Raw genomic sequence first — 21,271 nt, forward strand, 5'->3', positions numbered from 1 at the left:
TCGAATTGTGACTGTTAAAGTCAAGTTTTTGAGGCTAACGAACTCCCCCTTTGGAAATTCCTGGCTACGGGCCTGCTATGGAGCGCATTAATCCTCAATTTTAAATGCAAACTCATAGACAAGTAAATTTTGGCTCAAAAAAATGATCTAGATATATTTCTCTTTCACCAAAAGTTTCATTTCTGCAAATTTGTTGGATAGTTTAAGTAAACAAGGACATCAAAAGCACTATTTTGTGTTAGAGTAGGGCTACTTTTACATACTTTCTAAATTGGAGGGAGTAATTGGTGGTCTGACACCTAAAAAGCAAAAAAAGTTGATCAGAAATCTTTTGTTCTGTTTATTCTTAATCCTTAGTCAATTTGAAGTTAAAAACATCCTTTCTGAGCATAATGCGCGACTCATATTACAAATTTCACAGCTCAATTTAAACTGACTGTAATGTAAGCCTATATATATTTTAATTTTAACCCCGCCGCATTTTTGCGCCTGTCCCAAGTCAGGAGCCTCTGGCCTTTGTTAGTCTTGTATTATTTTAATTTTAGTTTCTTGTGTACAATTTGGAAATTAGTATGGCGTTCATTATCACTGGACTAGTATATATTTGTTTAGGGGCCAGCTGAAGGACGCCTCCGGGTGCGGGAATTTCTCGCTACATTGAAGACCTGTTGGTGACCCTCTGCTGTTTTTTTATTTGGGCGGGTTGTTGTCTCTTTGACACATACCCCATTTCCATTCTCAATTTTATACTTTGATAGAAAATACTTGAAAATCTCATTTTGGACTAGAGAAACATAAACTTTCAATATTAAGATCAGCTTTTGTTGATTTTTCCTTGTTTGTTCTACTGCTTTAAAGACTTTTCACAATTTTTACAATGAGTTTAATAAAAAAATCTAAGGTATTGAAGAGTCAAGAAATATTGACCCCCCTTTTTAGCTCACCTGGCCCGAAGGGCCAAGTGAGCTTTTCCCATCACTTGGCGTCCGGCGTCCGGCGTCGTCCTGCGTCCGTCGTCCGGCGTTAACTTTTACAAAAAATCTTCTCCTCTGAAACTACTGGGCCAAATTTAACCAAACTTGGCCACAATCATCATTGGGGTATCTAGTTTAAAAAATGTGTCCGGTGACCCAGCCAACCAACCAAGATGGCCGCCATGGCTAAAAATAGAACATAGGGGTCAAATGCAGTTTTTGGCTTATAACTCAAAAACCAAAGCATTTAGAGCAAATCTGACGTGGGGTAATATTGTTCATCAGGTCAAGATCTATCTGCCCTGAAATTTTCAGATGAATCGGACATTTCGTTGTTGGGTTGCTGCCTCTGAAATGGTAATTTTAAGGAAATTTTGCTGTTTTTGGTTATTATCTTGAATATTATTATAGATAGAGATAAACTGTGAACAGCAATAATGTTCAGCAAAGTAAGATCTACAAATAAGTCAACATGACCAAAATGGTCAGTTGACCACTTTAGGAGTTATTGCCCTTTATTGTCAATTTTTAACCATTTTTCGTAAATCTTAGTACCGGTAATCTTTTAGAAAAATCTTCTCCTCTTAAACTACTGGGCCAAATTCAACCAAACTTGGCCATAATCATCATAGGGGTATCTAGTTTAAAAAATGTGTCCGGTGACCCGGCCAACCAACCAAGATGGCTGCATGGCTAAAAATAGAATATAGGGGTAAAATGCAGTTTTTGGCTAATAACTTAAAAACCAAAGCATTTAGAGCAAATCTGACAGGAAGTAAAATTGTTGATCAGGTCACGATCTATCTGCCCTGGAATTTTCAGATGAATCGGATAATTGGTTGTTATGTTGCTGCCCCTGAATTGGTAATTTTGAGGAAATTTTGCTGTTTTTTTGTTATTATCTTGAATATTATTATAGATAGAGATAAACTGTAAACAGCAATAATGTACAGCAAATTAAGAACTAAAAATAAGTCAGAATGACCAAAATAGTCAATTGACCCCCTAAGGAGTTATTGCCCTTCCTAGTCAATTTTTAACAATTTTCTTAAAATTTGAAGATTTTCAATAACATTTTCCACAGAAAGTACTGTTATAGATAGAGATAATTGTAACCAGCAAGAATGTTTAGTAAAGTAAGATCTACAAACACATCACCATCACCAAAACACAATTTTGTCATGAATCCATCTGTGTCCATTGTTTAATTTCACATAGACCAAGGTGAGCGACACAGGCTCTTTAGAGCCTCTAGTTTACACCTGGTGTCAGTAATGGGGAATATTAACTGATCAAAAGTGCAGTCATGGTCATTTAACTGTTTTATTTAGTATAAAACTTTCAATTGGGATAATAATTGCATTATTAATTATTGTGTTTAAAAACTTTTTATGATGAAATAATTGACTTAATCAGTCTGAACAAAGTTTTTGCATTCATCATGTTCATATTTAAAAAAAAAAAAATGAACTCCATGCATAAAAAATGAATCATGTTAATTTAAGGCCATGTACTACGATCAGCCGATAAACAGTTTTCTCTTCATGAATGAAAAATAAATGTTTAAATAATGTTAATTATCACTGAACTAGTATATAATATTTACATTTGTATTTAGGGGCCAGCTGAAGGAGGCCTCCCTGTGAGGGAATTTCTGGCTGCATTGAAGACCTTTTGGTGACCTTCTGCTGTTGTATGTTCTATGGTCAGGTTGTTGTCTCTTTGACACATTCCCCATTTCAATTCTCAATTTTAATGTTGTATTTATTGATATGTAATGATACGATTGAAATGCTTTAAATTAAGGATGTATTCTTTTGACATTTCAGTCTCAGTGAAGATATAAGGGGAAAAGATTGTGTATTTACAATGAGTAGTTTTTGAGTAATCAATTTTTAAAATTTTATTACCAATCAACATGATCCAGTCAGACTTTTTTGGCAAAATTTTTAGAAAATGGGTGAGGGGTACAAAAATGATTTTACCAGAAGCATGTACATCCCATATCTTTTTTTTTCTTTTCAAATTTCTTAGATATAGATATGTATTTTCTCAATCATTTATAACAAAGAAGTTGAAAAAATATGCATTTTGTTCTTCAAATACACAAATTTATAAAATCGACAGCATGGTGAATTTGACACAAAAAGCATCAAAATATGATTAAACTTTCTTATATTAACAATTTAACACCTACCTATAGTAATTTTAATTTAAACTTATTCAGATTGGTCCACTTCATCTTAATTGAAAGTATGAAAAAAAGTTTAATTGTGGATTTGGGTGTTTTTTTTCATGATAATAGCCCAAAAATAGGTAAAAATTTATGAAGAATGGGAAAATCATGAAAATTTGGTACTTTTAAAAGGCTGTAGCTAAACATTGCTAAAAAAGAAGTGCACCTGTCACTGCACCACCATATGATTTTTTCTTCACCCATTATTCTTTTACAATCTTATAAAACCAAATATCAGGTTAAGAAAGAAAGTTTAAATAAATTATTCTAGTTTTTTTTTTTGCTCCTCAGAGGTGTGCATCCTTAATTCAATTTAAATATTTTCATAATTTTATTTTATTTCAGCACAATTACACTATAAGTGGTCAAGTAACATCAAGCCAAGTAAACATGTGCAATAATCCAAATTTAATTGTACGACAGCCTCCTGATACATACAGCACACTTGCAGGATCAAATGTATCTACTTTGAAGCAACTCACAGAGTCCCATTACATAACAACTGAAGAATGTGAGGTCAATTATCCTATGGTAAGTTATCAGAAAGTTTTGGCAGTTTCTTTAAAACATTGGAGATTTGTTTGCCTCACCTACTCTAGTAGAGGGAATTATGTTTTCTGGATATTTGTTAATTTGTAATCTTTTTATCTATTTATAGTAGAACTTGTGAACATGAAATTGTATTGAAAGCAAATATCAAAATTAATGATCGTCTTATATTTGTAGGTCAGACCCAGACGTGAATTTCTTGACCTACTTAAACAAGTAGGAGCATCATGGGAAGTGTTATCCAGAAAAGAGGTAAAAATTTCTCTGAATTCAGAAATTATTTCCATGATTGTATTAATGCCAAAAATGCACAGCACCAGGTTTCGCAATAATTAAAGCTTTCATTCATATTTTCAGTAGTGATTTTATATTTATTGCAATCAGCATATTTAAGATGGTACCTAACACTACAGGGAGATAACTCTGTAAAGTCAGCTAAACGTTTTAATTACGTTGTGTTGTAAAGGGAATAATAAGCTTCTCAAAGATCAAAATTGGTCTTTGTCAAACTGCTATATAACCAGTGCAATTTTTCTGACAAAACGGTTGGTTCAAAATTTTTAGAATTTACATATTTTTGTTAAAGGGTCAAAGTAAATACTTTGTCAAAATTCTATCAAAATAAAACGAGCCAAATTAATTTTAGTGAAATGGTTAGGTACCACCTTAAATACTGTAAACATAACAATAAATGAAGAAATTTTTTATTATTGTGAAAAATGCTACCATATCAATTTTGACACTATAAAAACTTGCGTTCTTAATTTCAACTTAATTATCTGTAAATTGAAGGTCTGTAGTTATCTGAAGGATTACATTGGTAGCAGACAGTTGTATAATCCAAATGACCCTAGTATCGTGTTCTGTAAAAAAGATCCTCTGGGAAAAGTATTTGGAGTTGATAAGTTTACCTTCACAGAAGCAACGTAAGTATTTATCTATAATTGTATACATTATCACTGAACTAGTATACATATTTGTTTAGGGGACAGCTGAATGACTCCTCAGGGTGCCGGAGTTTCTCTTTGCATTGAAGACCCATTGGTGGCGTTCCACTGTTGTTGGCTCTATGGTCAAGTTGTTGTCTCTTTGACACATTCCCCATTTCCATTCTCAGTTTTATGTATATGTATATAATACGCATGTTCTGTACCATTGAGTTGACTGCAATGCCTAATTTTGTGATCGCTTATTTATTGTTTAATCAACTGTATGTTTTGATAGAAACATTATAATTTGCTATTTATTATTTGTATATCTATTGGATATGTCTGAAGGAATAAACATTAACTAATTATAAAGCTGTACTTTTTGATTGATTTGTATTTAGGAGAGAAAGGGCAAAAATTGAAATGACAGCAAGTTTATATAAAAATAATCCTATAAATTGGGTGTTTCAAGTCTTGCAGCAAGGATAAACATGATAAACAGATCTAAAAGACTAAAGTGAAAGACCTCATTTATATAAAAATGCATTGCAAGGAATTGTGTGCAACTTCTTGTTTCTTCAGTATTTAAATACGAAGATAAACAAGAAGTAATTGTAACAGGATGCTGTTAAGAAGTCTCCCAAACAAAGCTCCCATATTCATTTGATTTGTTTAATTGTCCAATACAAGAATAAATATGGTTAAGGGGTGGGGATCTTGACCGTTTACAAGTTTTCAAACAAGAGGGGGTGGGGTGACCCCCTAAGGACTTCCTTTTTTTCCCATTTAATTTGTTTTATTGTCCCCTACAAGAATATATATGGTTTAGGAGTTGGGATCTGGACAGTTTACAAGTAAATAGCACATTCTCAAATTTAATGGGGTGGGGGTGACCCCCAGGGACTTCCCTTAAATTTCATTTGATTTGTTTTATTGTCCCCTACAAGAATTTATATGGTTTTGGGGTGGGGATCTGGAACGTTTACAAGATAATAGCACATTCTCAAATTGAACGGGGTGGGGGTGACCCCCCAGGAATTCCCTTTTACAACATTAAATTTGTTTTATCGTCCCATTCAAGAATATATATGGTTTAGGGGTGGGGATTTGGACCATTTACAAGATAATAGTATATTCTCAAATTTAAGGGGGTGGGATGACCCCCCAGGGATTCCCTTTATTTCATGTGATTTGTTTTATTGTCCTATGATCATTTCTGAAGACTGTGTGTGTTTATCACTTAAAGTTTTCAAGTTATATTCATTTGAAAATTTTCGAAAATAAAATCCCATAGGGTTCTATAGTAAACCCCTCCCTTCTTTTGGCCCCCCAAAATACCCCTTAATAGACCCCAATGCACACATTTTATGAAACCCTAAGTAAATCTGACAAGTGGTTTTTGAGAAACGCTGCGGACAAGTTCATTTTTTTTAAAGTGGCGGAAGAAAAAGAAAAAGAAAAAGAAGAAGAATAATAAAAATCATAAGAACTGAGCAAAAACAATAAGTCTCCAAACTTTGTTTGGGAGACTTAATAATGAATGGTAACAAGACGTAACTGCTAATAAATGGAAGACCAAAGGATGTGAATAAGAATTATTGATTGATTGGTTTTTAAATTGCTGTAATATTGTCAAAATGATATATTCCCCTATCAACTTGTACAACGGAAGTAACTATAAACTTATCTAAACGGGGAGGTCTGGGTCGATAATCTTTATCTGAAATTATGAATCTCTATAATGTTTTACATCTGTCTTTTATTTTCAGGAAATTGATAGATGCCAACTGCTACCAGTTACCTGACTCATGTATGGTTAAGAAAGAACAATTAGTCGCTATACCAAAGAAAAGAAGTAATTCATCAAATCAAGTAAATCAGGTAATTATTAATTTAAATTGATTCAGGGATCTTCAGATTGTTTTGAAAATGCTATGGCTGTGGCATCCAAAAATCTTTTCATTTTTTTATGACCGCTGCTGTGGACAATGATGACATCCAGTATTAACCCTGACCGCCCTTCCGTCCAGGGCATTTTCATTTCTTCACTCAAATTTAAGTTTTCCATGTCTAAATTTTTGAAACTTATACACAGATACATAGATTTGGCCAGTGAATCAATACTTTTCTAGAGTAATGCCCCTTTAAAACTTGGAAAATTGCTCACTTTTTAGCTCACCTGTCCCGAAGGGACAAGTGAGCTTATGCCATCACTTGGCGTCCGTCGTCGTCCGTCGTCTGTCGTCCGTCATCTGTCGTCGTAAACTATTTCAAGAATCTTCTCCTCTGTAACTACTGGGCCAAATACTTTCAAACTTTAACTGAATGTTCCTTAGGGTATCTATTTTATAAATTGTATCCGAAGTTTTGATCTATCAACAAACATGGTCGCCATTGCTAAAAATAGAACATAGGGGTCAAATGCAGTTTTTGGCTTATAACTCAAAAACCAAAGCATTTAGAGCAAATCTGACATGGGGTATTATTGTTTAACAGGTCAAGATCTATCTGCCCTGAAATTTTCAGATGAATCAGACAACCCGTTGTTGGGTTGCTGCCCCTGAATTGGTAATTTTAAGGAAATTTTGCTGTTTTTGGTTATTATCTTGAATATTATTATAGATAGAGATAAACTGTAAACAGGAATAATGTTCAGCAGAGTAAGATTTACAAATAAGTCAACATGACGGAAATGGTCAGTTGACCCCTTTAGGAGTTATTGCCCTTTATAGTCAATTTTTAACCATTTTTCGTAAATCTTAGTAATCTTTTACAAAAATCTTCTCCTCTGAAACTACTGGGCCAAATACTTCCAAACTTTAATTGAATGTTCCTTAGGGTATCTAGTTTGTAAATTGTATCAGAAGTTATGATCTATCAACAAACATGGTCGCCATTGCTAAAAATAGAACATAGGGGTCAAATGCAGTTTTTGGCTTATAACTCAAAAACCAAAACATTTAGAGCAAATCTGACATGGGGTAATATTGTTTATCAGGTCAAGATCTATCTGCCCTGAAATTTTCAGATGAATCAGACAACCTGTTGTTGGGTTGCTGCCCCTGAATTGGTAATTTTAAGGAAATTTTGCTGTTTTTGGTTATTATCTTGAATATTATTATAGATAGAGATAAACTGTAAACAGGAATAATGTTCAGCAAAGTAAGATTTACAAATAAGTCAACATGACGGAAATGGTCAGTTGACCCCTTTAGGAGTTATTGCCCTTTATAGTCAATTTTTAACCATTTTTCGTAAATCTTAGTAATCTTTTACAAAAATCTTCTCCTCTGAAACTACTGGGCCAAATACTTCCAAACTTTAACTGAATGTTCCTTATGGTATCTAGTTTGTAAATTGTATCCGAAGTTGTGATTTATCAACAAACATGGTCGCCATTGCTAAAAATAGAACATAGGGGTCAAATGCAGTTTTTGGCTTATAACTCAAAAACCAAAACATTTAGAGCAAATCTGACATGGGGGTAATATTGTTTATCAGGTCAAGATCTATCTGCCCTGAAATTTTCAGATGAATCAGACAACCTGTTATTGGGTTGCTGCCCCTGAATTGGTAATTTTAAGGAAATTTTGCTGTTTTTGGTTATTATCTTGAATATTATTATAGATAGAGATAAACTGTAAACAGGAATAATGTTCAGCAAAGTAAGATTTACAAATAAGTCAACATGACGGAAATGGTCAGTTGACCCCTTTAGGAGTTATTGCCCTTTATAGTCAATTTTTAACCATTTTTCGTAAATCTTAGTAATCTTTTACAAAAATCTTCTCCTCTGAAACTACTAAGCCAAATACTTCCAAACTTTAACTGAATGTTCCTTATGGTATCTAGTTTGTAAATTGTATCCGAAGTTGTGATTTATCAACAAACATGGTCGCCATTGCTAAAAATAGAACATAGGGGTCAAATGCAGTTTTTGGCTTATAACTCAAAAACCAAAGCATTTAGAGCAAATCTGACATGGGATAATATTGTTTATCAGGTCAAGATCTATCTGCCCTGAAATTTTCAGATGAATCAGACAACCTGTTGTTGGGTTACTGCCCCTGAATTGGTAATTTTAAAGAAATTTTGCTGTTTTTGGTTATTATCTTGAATATTATTATAGATAGAGATAAACTGTAAACCGGAATAATGTTCAGCAAAGTAAGATTTACAAATAAGTCAACATGACGGAAATGGTCAGTTGACCCCTTTAGGAGTTATTGCCCTTTATAGTCAATTTTTAACCATTTTTCGTAAATCTTAGTAATCTTTTACAAAAATCTTCTCCTCTGAAACTACTGGGCCAAATACTTCCAAACTTTAACTGAATGTTCCTTAGGGTATCTAGTATGTAAATTGTATCCGAAGTTATGATCTATCAACAAACATGGTCGCCATTGCTAAAAATAGAACATAGGGGTCAAATGCAGTTTTGGCTTATAACTCAAAAACCAAAGCATTTAGAGCAAATCTGACATGGGGTAATATTGTTAATCAGGTCAAGATCTATCTGCCCTGAAATTTTCAGATGAATCAGACAACCTGTTGTTGGGTTGCTGCCCCTGAATTGGTAATTTTAAGGAAATTTTGCTGTTTTTGGTTATTATCTTGAATATTATTATAGATAGAGATAAACTGTAAACAGGAATAATGTTCAGCAAAGTAAGATTTACAAATAAGTCTGCATGACGGAAATGGTCAGTTGACCCCTTTAGGAGTTATTGCCCTTTATAGTCAATTTTTAACCATTTTTCGTAAATCTTAATAATCTTTTACAAAAATCTTCTCCTCTGAAACTACTGGGTCAAATACTTCCAAACTTTAACTGAATGTTCCTTAGGGTATCTAGTTTGTAAATTGTATCCGAAGTTATGATCTATCAACAAACATGGTCGCCATTGCTAAAAATAGAACATAGGGGTCAAATGCAGTTTTTGGCTTATAACTCAAAAACCAAAGCATTTAGAGCAAATCTGACATGGGGTAATATTGTTTATCAGGTCAAGATCTATCTGCCCTGAAATTTTCAGATGAATCAGACAACCTGTTGTTGGGTTGCTGCCCCTGAATTGATAATTTTAAGGAAATTTTGCTGTTTTTGTTTATTATCTTGAATATAATTATAGATAGAAATAAACTGTAAACAGCAATAATGTTCAGCAAAGTAAGATCTTCAATTAAGTCAATTTGACCAAAATTGTCAATTGACCCCTTAAGAAGTTATTGCCCTTTAAAGACTTTTTTCACAATTTGTTCATCATGTTGACATACTTTAAAAAATCTTCTCCTTTGAAACTGCTGTATCAATTTCAGCTTAACTTAGGCTAAATGAGTTTCAGAGTATCTAGTATAAATTTTATATTTTATTTCCTTGTATGTCAAGAAACATAGCTCCTAAAGCTAAAATAGAACATAGGAGAAAATGATTATTTTTTTTGGCTTTTGAAGAAAATAGGACGATCCAAAAAACATTTAAATAAATTGAAAAGCCAAAATAATCATTGATGAGAGATTTAACCAAAAGAATTAATGTGAGCGATTCAGGCTCTTGAGAGCCTCTTGTTTAGTTTCCACACTCTTAATTTATATAATTAGTTATCATGGTTATTCTCGTCAGTATTTTATGAAAAAAAGTTGTTTATTTTCAGATAGTGACTGTTTCTTGTCCAAAGTTGATTGACATACTCGTACATAGTCCCAGTACACAGACAGGGGAACAGCAGAAAAAACAAAATAGTTTCGAAGGTCAAACATCAGACACGAGTTCTAACAGAGGTAAACATGGAAAGTATATAATTATTACAGTTTTGTATGTTAAAATTAAATGGGCAACAACTCTAAATAACATGTTGGTACAAATTCGATAAGCTTTTGACATGTTTCAGCATTGGCAAGATGTTGTGTACATTGAGTTTGGTTTGTTTAGCATGACAGCATGTGCATCCTTGTTTTAGAGTTGACTTAATATTTTTATGAGTATTTCTATTCATTTTAGCACAAAACTTGTCAGCTGCATCTACTGGTAGGAGAAGACATAGATGGGTTTCTGTAAGTAAAAATCACAAATTTACATGTTGTTGTTTTGAACATGATATGTAGATAAATCAGTGGCGTAGCCAGGGTTAAAATGATGTGGATGCGAAACTGTTTTAAAAAAATTTTAGGACCTTTTATGCACTTTTTTTTTCTGACGTTTTTCCTGTATACATGTGTACTTCCCCTACAATCCAACAATGGCTATATTTTTGTTTAATTTCAAAATACCCCTCAATATATAAGTTTCTATCAGAATTTTGTTGTTTTCTCGTAACTACCATCATTAGATACAGTAATATGTGAGGTTAAAGTTTCACATCCAATTGAAATATGAAATCTCAAAATGGATCCATTACAAAGGCCCTTTTGCATATGGAACTTCGAAATATAGGCTCTGAAGTGATACCCCCCCTTTCCCGCAATTTGAGCCTCCACATGGGATTTTTTTATTACTTGTCTTAACGCGTTGCAGGGGACAGAAATGCCGGGTGTCCGTCATGTGTTGCCAGATTTTTGTGAAATTTATATCATCACCAATGTCTTTGAAACTCGCGAAAATAAGTCCTGATCAAATAATTTAACCAACTATGCCCCCTTTGAAATATAAATCATAATTGATATACCATTGCATTTGGCCTGAAGCTTTTATTTCTCTTAGATATTAAATGAAAAAAAAAAAGGCTTTTTTTTTAGTAACTGCCCTTGTATACATATTAGAATAGATATATATGTGCACTACAGGGACTTTTGAACTCTTTATTTGAAAATAAAATTAATATTGTACCAAGTTTGTAACCGGTATTTATTAGCCCAGAAATGATCACACTCCATAATAAATACTAGTCGTATTTAATGTCACAGGAAACGATATCAGGCAATGATGTGTTCGTTGTTAACTAGTAACGTTGCTATGTCATCCCTCCGCTTGGTTCAATCTCAGACCAAACATGTCTGCAGGTCTACGTGTTATCATCCTCTGCGCTTGTCGTTTCCGACGATGCGCTAAGACGTAGACTTTTTACGAAAAAGTTAACAGCACTTTTCTGCGATTTATCCATCTTGTTTACATAAACTATAAATGATCTTAAAGGAAAGACCATGTATACTACTTTGGAAATGTTTTTATGTCCTGCTGTAGCAGAGAGAGTCATTAAGTTTTCCCTAGTCCATCAGTCTGTACTTTCAATAATTAATTTGAAACAACCAAATGTTATGAAACTTATTCATAATGCTTATTACCACAACACAAAGATCAACTTTGAATTTTGGTGAAGTCACTTATACCGTTTTAGAGTTATGCCCCTTTACAAATGAAATAACTGCTCATATACAAAAGGGGGCATCATCATATTTTACTGAAAAAGTCATAACCTTGTGTATATTGTGAGACCTGCAATGTTATTGTCATTCACTACCAATAGTCCCAATACCAAACTTTTACAGTAGGTCTTTCGAGGCATAAACATTATATAGAGTTGGTGGGGAAACCATTAATACCAGCATTTTCCATTTTGGCTGAAAGTTCACATTCCTATATATGTTCATCCACTAAGAAAAAAGAAGTGCTTTGAAAACACACTGTATAGCAATAAACCTCATTAAAACATATTAAGCTAAGAAAGCATAGTAAACTAGTGTATATCAATTATAGGAAAGGGGAGATTCTGAACCAGATATAATAGCCATCGAGCTAGATGCTGACAATGATGATGATGCTATAGGTGTAGAGGTTGGAACCAATGGTACTGAGGATGTTATGTCTGTAGAGGTTGATGCTGACAGAATCTCATTCGAGTATGAAGTCTGTTCAGATGAGGATGATATTATATCCAGCACAGCCAGTGTATCAGGAATCTCAGATACTGTGAGTTTTATAGGGATATCATACATCACTCAACCTTAAGGTCATATGCAGTTATTTAAGAATGGTTATCTATATGCTACCCTTTTTTGTTGATTTTACAGTACTCCTGTATACTGGATCTTAAGGGGGTCCTTTTGACTAGAGATCAGTAGTGTGCTTGTAACAGTTTATATCAAATTGGTTTTCAGCAGAATAGAAATAATTTGTGTTATAAAGAAGTCTAGGAAATATCTGATTATTACCAACACAAACAATTAGTCATTTTAAGAGCAGTGTTTTCTCCAGGCCAATTTTAGTGTTGTGGTATTAAAAGTATTATTATTAATTTTATGGAACCCACCACAGCTTGAAAGTTCAAACTAACAGATTTAGCTTTCAAAGGGACAATTAAAGTTCATTTTCAGAGATCATACAAATACAACCAATATAGTGTACAGTCGTCCGCCATAAGTATTCGTAAAAACAAAATGGCTGCCATTCAATGTAAATCTGCACATGAAAAAACTTGGAACTATTGAACAAGTAACAAAATAAAAAAATCCTACCTTAAAATGTCATGAATTTCACGTTCCAGGTCTTTGGTGTTATTTATGTTCTGAGTTCGTTTTTGCAGTTCCCTTTTTAATACCCACCAACAATTCTCAATAATATTGAGGTCGGGACTCTGAGCTGGCCAGTTTATGCTATTTAGTTCCGTTACCCTAATAAAAATCTTGAACAGATCGGGCTCGATGGACGGGGGCATTATCATCTTGAAAAACATAGTTATTATCTGGAAAATGACGAACAACCACTGGCCACAAGTTATTGTCAATAATGTCAATGTATTTTAAGGCATTTATGTTCCCTTCAACAATGGTAATAGTTAAGACACCATGGTAAGTGATGCATCCCCAGATCATTAAACTATACTTGCGCTGAGATGGAGGGCAAATACAATCTGTCAGCCACTCTTCTCCGACCTTTCTCCAAACACTGACACGAGAATCTTGCCTAATGACTACCTTGCACTCATCGCTGAAGATTACTTTACTCCAGTGTGCAATAACAGTTTTATGTAAAATTCCCCCTGCAATATCTCCCTCATTTTTAGCTCACCTGTCCCGAAGGGACAAGTGAGCTTATGCCATCACTTGGCGTCCGTCGTCGTCCGTCGTCTGTCGTCGTAAACTATTTCAAGAATCTTCTCCTCTGAAACTACTGGGCCAAATACTTTCAAACTTTAACTGAATGTTCCTTAGGGTATCTAATTTGTAAATTGTATCCGAAGTTTTGATCAACAAACATGGTCGCCATTGCTAAAAATAGAACAAAGGGGTCAAATGCAGTTTTTGGCTTATAACTCAAAAACCAAAGCATTTAGAGCAAATCTGACATGGGGTATTATTGTTTGTCAGGTCAAGATCTATCTGCCCTGAAATTTTCAGATGAATCAGACAACCCGTTGTTGGGTTGCTGCCCCTGAATTTGTAATTTTAAGGAAATTTTGCTGTTTTTGGTTATTATCTTGAATATTATTATAGATAGAGATAAACTGTAAACAGGAATAATGTTCAGCAAAGTAAGATTTACAAATAAGTCAACATGACGGAAATGGTCAGTTGACCCCTTTAGGAGTTATTGCCCTTTATAGTCAATTTTTAACCATTTTTCGTAAATCTTAGTAATCTTTTACAAAAATCTTCTCCTCTGAAACTACTGGGCCAAATATTTCCAAACTTTAACTGAATGTTCCTTAGGGTATCTAGTTTGTAAATTGTATCCGAAGTTGTGATCTATCAACAAACATGGTCGCCATTGCTAAAAATAGAACATAGGGGTCAAATGCAGTTTTTGGCTTATAACTCAAAAACCAAAGCATTTAGAGCAAATCTGACATGGGGATAATATTGTTTATCAGGTCAAGATCTATCTGCCCTGAAATTTTCAGATGAATCAGACAACTTGTTGTTGGGTTACTGCCCCTGAATTGGTAATTTTAAAGAAATTTTGCTGTTTTTGGTTATTATCTTGAATATTATTATAGATAGAGATAAACTGTAAACCGGAATAATGTTCAGCAAAGTAAGATTTACAAATAAGTCAACATGACGAAAATGGTCAGTTGACCCCTTTAGGAGTTATTGCCCTTTATAGTCAATTTTTAACCATTTTTCGTAAATCTTAGTAATCTTTTACAAAAATCTTCTCCTCTGAAACTACTGGGCCAAATATTTCCAAACTTTAACTGAATGTTCCTTAGGGTATCTAGTTTGTAAATTGTATCCGAAGTTGTGATCTATCAACAAACATGGTCGCCATTGCTAAAAATAGAACATAGGGGTCAAATGCAGTTTTTGGCTTATAACTCAAAAACCAAAGCATTTAGAGCAAATCTGACGTTGGGTAATATTGTTTATCAGGTCAAGATCTATCTGCCCTGAAATTTTCAGATGAATCAGACAACCTGTTGTTGGGTTGCTGCTCCTGAATTGATAATTTTAAGGAAATTTTGCTGTTTTTGGTTATTATCTTGAATATTATTATAGATAGAGATAAACTGTAAACAGGAATAATGTTCAGCAAAGTAAGATTTACAAATAAGTCAACATGACGGAAATGGTCAGTTGACCCCTTTAGGAGTTATTGCCCTTTATAGTCAATTTTTAACCATTTTTCGTAAATCTTAGTAATCTTTTACAAAAATCTTCTCCTCTGAAACTACTGGGCCAAATATTTCCAAACTTTAACTGAATGTTCATTAGGGTATCTAGTTTGTAAATTGTATCCGAAGTTGTGATCAATCAACAAACATGGTCGCCATTGCTAAAAATAGAACATAGGGGTCAAATGCAGTTTTTGGCTTATAACTCAAAAACCAAAGCATTTAGAGCAAATCTGACATGGGATAATATTGTTTATCAGGTCAAGATCTATCTGCCCTGAAATTTTCAGATGAATCAGACAACTTGTTGTTGGGTTACTGCCCCTGAATTGGTAATTTAAAAGAAATTTTGCTGTTTTTGGTTATTATCTTGAATATTATTATAGATAGAGATAAACTGTAAACAGGAATAATGTTCAGCAAAGTAAGATTTACAAATAAGTCAACATGACGAAAATGGTCAGTTGACCCCTTTAGGAGTTATTGCCCTTTATAGTCAATTTTTAACCATTTTTCGTAAATCTTAGTAATCTTTTACAAAAATCTTCTCCTCTGAAACTACTGGGCCAAATATTTCCAAACTTTAATTGAATGTTCCTTAGGGTATCTAGTTTGTAAATTGTATCCGAAGTTGTGATCTATCAACAAACATGGTCGCCATTGCTAAAAATAGAACATAGGGGTCAAATGCAGTTTTTGGCTTATAACTCAAAAACCAAAGCATTTAGAGCAAATCTGACGTTGGGTAATATTGTTTATCAGGTCAAGATCTATCTGCCCTGAAATTTTCAGATGAATCAGACAACCTGTTGTTGGGTTGCTGCCCCTGAATTGATAATTTTAAGGAAATTTTGCTGGGTTTTTTTTATTATCTTGAACATAATTATAGATAGAAATAAACTGTAAACAGCAATAATGTTCAGCAAAGTAAGATCTTTAATTAAGTCAAATTGACCAAAATTGTCAATTGACCACTTAAGGAGTTATTGCCCTTTAAAGACTTTTTTCACAATTTGTTCATCATGTTGACTTACTTTAAAAAATCTTCTCCTTTGAAACTGCTGTATCAATTTCAGCCAAACTTAGGCTAAATGAGTTTCAGAGTATCTAGTATAAATTTTATATTTTATTTCCTTGTATGTCAAGAAACATAGCTCCTATGGCTAAAATAGAACATAGGAGAAAATGATTATTTTTTTTGGCTTTTGAAGAAAATAGGACGATCCAAAAAACATTTAAATAAATTGAAAAGCCAAAATAATCATTGATGAGAGATTTAACCAAAAGAATTAAGGTGAGCGATTCAGGCTCTTGAGAGCCTCTTGTTTCTTGTTGACTACACGGATACAAATTTTTTTCTTTACTGACCGCTTGTGGAACCCATCAGAATGTAGTTTATGTTCAACAATTTGTTTAGAGAAAGGTTGATCAATGCTCTCATTAAAAATATTAGTAATTTCAGAAAAAGATTTATGGCGATGTTTTTTTACGCAACGGGAAAGTTTCTCATGTCCCGGTCATGAAAGGATTTTGGTCTGCCTGTTCTCTTAATGTTTTCCATATCACCCCGGTGCTCATCCCTCTTCAAAAAACTGTAAACAGTACTCTGTTTAATACCTGTCAATATGAAGATATCACTTTTTCTGTAACCTGCATCATTTAATGCAGAGAGACAACTTTTCTGATCAGATGTCAGTTCTTTTCCCTTGTGTCCCATTTTGTTTACATTAGCTACAATGTAAGTGCAGACGCCTCTGAAGTCATCACGCACGTGTCACATGGCAACCACATGTTTTTTCACATGATCATCTATATATAGATTCATTGCCATCCCGATTGTGACATGGAAATGATAGTCAAATCTTGTTTACCCTTCCATGACGTGACCGCCATTGTTGTTTTACGAGAACTTATGGTGGAGTACTGCAATTTTGTTATAGAATTTAGAAAATTAAGTTGAAAAAAAGAATAATGATATAGTGTGTCTTTAAACATGTTAAAAGACCAAAGAACTCTAAAGCCATCATATGAAAATAAATTGTACCTTGACAAAATTTGAGTGGTGTAAAATTTGTATTGAATTATCTCCCTTTGAAAGTATTTCTTTCATAAAAATGGGAATTAGTTTTAGAAATCTTTAACAAAGCTTGCTGGAAATTCCAATGTTTGAACGGTTAAACACTTACCAGACATGAAAAAAGCAGTATAAAGTCAGGTACCAAAGATGATTTGAGTGAGGGTTTAAATTGAATTTTGAGGGCTTTAGTCAATTTTGCAGGATCAAAATTATTTTTGTAAATGGTTAAAATTACAAGTCTCTAGCAAAATCATTGAATTAGGAATATATTACATATGTATTTTCCTAAATATTTAAGTGAATTTGTTTTCATACTTTTCAGAATGTAGTGATAATATGTGGTGATAGTGATATGGAATTCTGGGGTGATTCTGATTCAAGTGATTCAGAATTATCAGATGGGGTAAGTTAATGTTGGATATTGGATTAACAATATTTCTCCACTGGAGACAGTTAAATTTTTATATTAAAAGCATAAGGCTTGCTGAGCTTTTTAAATAGTTAAATTTAATTTTTGAGAGTAGAGAAATATGATTATACAAGGGTTATAGAGGTGGGCTCTTTTTTCTAATTGTTTTTTTTTCCTTCCTTTTTAAACATTTTTATAGATATTAACGTCACATCATCAGGCATGGTCGCATTTTTTCAGGACTTCACAATAGGAAATTACAAAGAAATCAAGATTATACTCATTTATAATTAAATTTCAACCTGTCATTTGCTGAAAACAGATATTTCACCAGTGAGGAGAAATATCTTTCTCGCAGCACTCAAAAAATGTAAATATGTTTTTCAATCTTTTATTTGTTTTTCAGTAGTCAGGATTTAACATACATGTACCCTACAATACCACCTGACAATGGTATCAAGGAGTTACATATAGAAAATAATTCAGTATATAATTATATCACTGACAAATTGATTTTTACAATAATAGTATTTAAGGTTACATATAAGTTTTATTTGGTAATATTCTCTTGCTCTCTGACTTGCTCTCATACAATACAAGTACTCTCCACTCATTTGTTTTGCTACAATATGTATCTTGACTTACATTTAAAAAAAAAATATTTTTAAAGACTGAACAAACAAAAAAATCAAAAGCTCAAGGATAAATTTTTGCTCATAATACATTGTAATATATATAAAAGAAAAAGAAAATATCTCATTTATATCAATTAATAATTAATTAAATATTACATGTAAAGGAGACCAAAATTTTTCACAAACTTGGACTCTATCATTTTTCTCTGCAATATAATATTCGAGAAATTGGTATTTCTTTATTCTATTTTAATTTACATTTGTATATATAATTCTTTGTAATTATGACTAGCAGATTCAGTAATAAACTTTCATGTTTGCAAGCAAGAAACACATTTTCTTTGTTAAGAACAAAGTTTACAAAAAAAAGATTTACTACATTTGAAAAAGACTACCACAATTGAAAAGTTATTGGGCATTCAAAAAATAGGTGTTCAATGGTTTCTTCACCAAGTTTACAAAAAGTACACATCTTGGAGTCTTTTAATTCAATTTTGTATAAAAAGGTATCAGTTGCTATGATTCTATGCAAAAATTTGTATTGAAAGGTTCTTAAATAAACATCTTTACAGGATTTTTTGATTATCCTGAAATATTCTGACCATTCTGTTGTATCAATAATCAATAGTTCTTCCCATTTCGAAAATTTAACTGTTGGTAGTAGTTCAATAACTTTATTTACTAAATTTTTATATACAAATTTAGCTTTCACATTATCTATAAATCCAAATCATGCTTTAAGCAGTTCTCTTTAAGGCATTTTTTCATAGTCTGAGGGATTCTTCAAATCAGACCATGATATTTGATAAAATTGTTGATGTAAATATACATTGTAGCTAAAAACTATGATTTATCCCTTCATCTCCAAAAATGATACATATTAGATATTTGAATTTTATATTGTATATTGATCATGTTGATATGAAACTTTAGTGAAAACAAATATATTCAGTTATTATTTAAACATTTAAAAGGTATATGGATGGATTAGAAATAAAAACTGGTGGCATAAAATGTTACGATTGTCTGTTGTAGGTCCTTTCATTTGTCAGTATTTCCAAAATAAGTACTGTGAATTCATTTAATTTTGTGGATACCAATTTTCGTGAATGAAGGAAAACATGCGTGTTCGTGGACATTTCGTTTAGTGGTTTTGATGAAGTCTTCTTGCAAGCCTTATGAAAATTTGTCATTCATTGAGCATTTAATTTCGTGGTTCACCTATAACCACCATATCCATGAAAATTAGTATCCAATGAATAATAATGAATCTACAGTATTAATTAATATCCCAAAGATTTCATGTTAAATATTTAAAGTATATGATTACGGTACGTAAAATTGAGAATGGAAATGGGGAATGTGTCAAAGAGACAACAACCCGACCATAGAGCAGACAACAGCCAAAGGCCACCAATGGGTCTTCAATGCAGCGAGAAACTCCAACACCCGGAAGAGTACTTAAGCTGGCCCCTTAACAAATATGTATACTAGTTCAGTGATAATGACATCATACTAAACTCCAAATTATACACAAGAAACTAAAATTAAAAATGATACAAGACTAGCAAAGGCCAGAGGCTCCTAACTTGAGTAAAATCACAAAAATACTGAACTCTGAGGAAAATAAATGGTAAATTTGGGGGAAATACTATTGAACATATCATGACAAATCTTCTAATTACATGAATTACAGGATAAATGGACGTGTACAGAATGTGATACAAAAAATTCTCCTTTAAATGGTCACTGCGGACATTGTAAAAAAGTACGTCCAAACTGGTTACCAGAGACTACAAGAAAGAGACGTTTGGAAAAAATGAACTCGAAAGATAAGGCACTTTTATCTTCTTCTGAATGTAGTGACATATCGCACATCTCTTCAAAAATTCAACGTCGTTCTTCAAGAGACCGTCTTACGTCGATAGAATTGGAATCGGACAAGGATTTAATAGCTGAGGAAGAGGACTCAGGAATTAGTACTCTGTCCAGACAGCAATCTAGTCAAGAAAATTTAGCCGAAAATAAACTGAAATCATATTCGTCACTGATAGAAAATTCTTCCACGTTAGGATCGTTTAGAACTTTGTTAAACTTTCAAACAACAGCATCGGCAAAAAATAAAGATGAAATGACAATATCAAATAAAATAGATAAATTGGACAAACCACAAAAAGATTTGAAGCTTGAGAAAAGTTCAAACATTAAGGAATTCGAAAATTCTCAATCACAACTCGGTCAGTGCTGTATCTGTTTCAGCCGGCCTAAAACTGCCAGCATTATTCATGGCTGCACTGGACATCAAGTATGTTGTTATAGATGTGCCAAGCGACTGAAAAGACTTGCAAAACCATGCCCCCTTTGTAGACGACCTATTCAAAAGGTCATTAAAAACTATTCTGCCTAAATATTTATATACTTTTTACTGGCCATATTTACATTTTCCCGCGTTGCAACGAATAGGGGGAAAAATTTGTATTAACGATACGTATGAATTTTCTAATTTAGTCACATGAAAATTTTCATGTGTGGGAAAATATTTTGAAAGCCTTCACTTTCTACCCAACAGTCGTAGTGTCAAGTTTATTTTTACATATTTCAGATATGTAACATTTTTAGCTTAATTCATGTTCCTGGTCATGGTGAGTGGTGTTTTGTTACGAATAATTATATTTCATTTTTTTTTTAGCTCACATGGCCCACAGGGCCAAGTGAGCTTATGCCATCACTTGGCGTCCGTCGTCGTCTGTCGTCGTCTGTCGTCGTAAACTATTTCAAGAATCTTCTCCTCTGAAACTGCTAGGCCAAATACTTCCAAACTTTAACTGAATGTTCCTTAGGGTATTTAGTTTATAAATTGTATCTGAAGTTTTGATCTATCAACAAACATGGTCGCCATTGCTAAAAATAGA

General features: G+C 33.0%; 1 protein-coding gene across 3 annotated transcripts; it reads left to right on the forward strand.

Moving 5' to 3' along the window:
• Positions 1-2,537: 2,537 nt before the first annotated feature.
• LOC139504565 (E3 ubiquitin-protein ligase Mdm2-like) lies at positions 2,538-20,767 on the forward strand. 3 transcript variants are annotated; one of them, XM_071294649.1, is made up of 10 exons: positions 2,538-2,667; positions 3,556-3,741; positions 3,937-4,011; positions 4,552-4,685; positions 6,458-6,569; positions 10,343-10,469; positions 10,690-10,742; positions 12,382-12,594; positions 17,638-17,718; positions 20,056-20,767. In XM_071294649.1, the coding sequence occupies exons 2-10, from the start codon at positions 3,601-3,603 to the stop codon at positions 20,764-20,766; spliced, it is 1,647 nt and encodes a 548-aa protein (XP_071150750.1). In that variant the 5' UTR covers positions 2,538-2,667; positions 3,556-3,600; the 3' UTR covers position 20,767. The 3 variants fall into 3 exon arrangements, with proteins under 3 accessions (XP_071150750.1, XP_071150748.1, XP_071150749.1); XM_071294647.1 differs by having other exon boundaries at positions 2,564-2,684; XM_071294648.1 differs by having other exon boundaries at positions 2,574-2,679.
• The last annotated feature ends 504 nt before the right edge of the window (positions 20,768-21,271 follow it).

Source organism: Mytilus edulis, unplaced genomic scaffold (assembly GCF_963676685.1).
Source record: "Mytilus edulis unplaced genomic scaffold, xbMytEdul2.2 SCAFFOLD_270, whole genome shotgun sequence".
In the NCBI taxonomy this organism is placed as follows: Eukaryota; Metazoa; Mollusca; class Bivalvia; order Mytilida; family Mytilidae; genus Mytilus; species Mytilus edulis.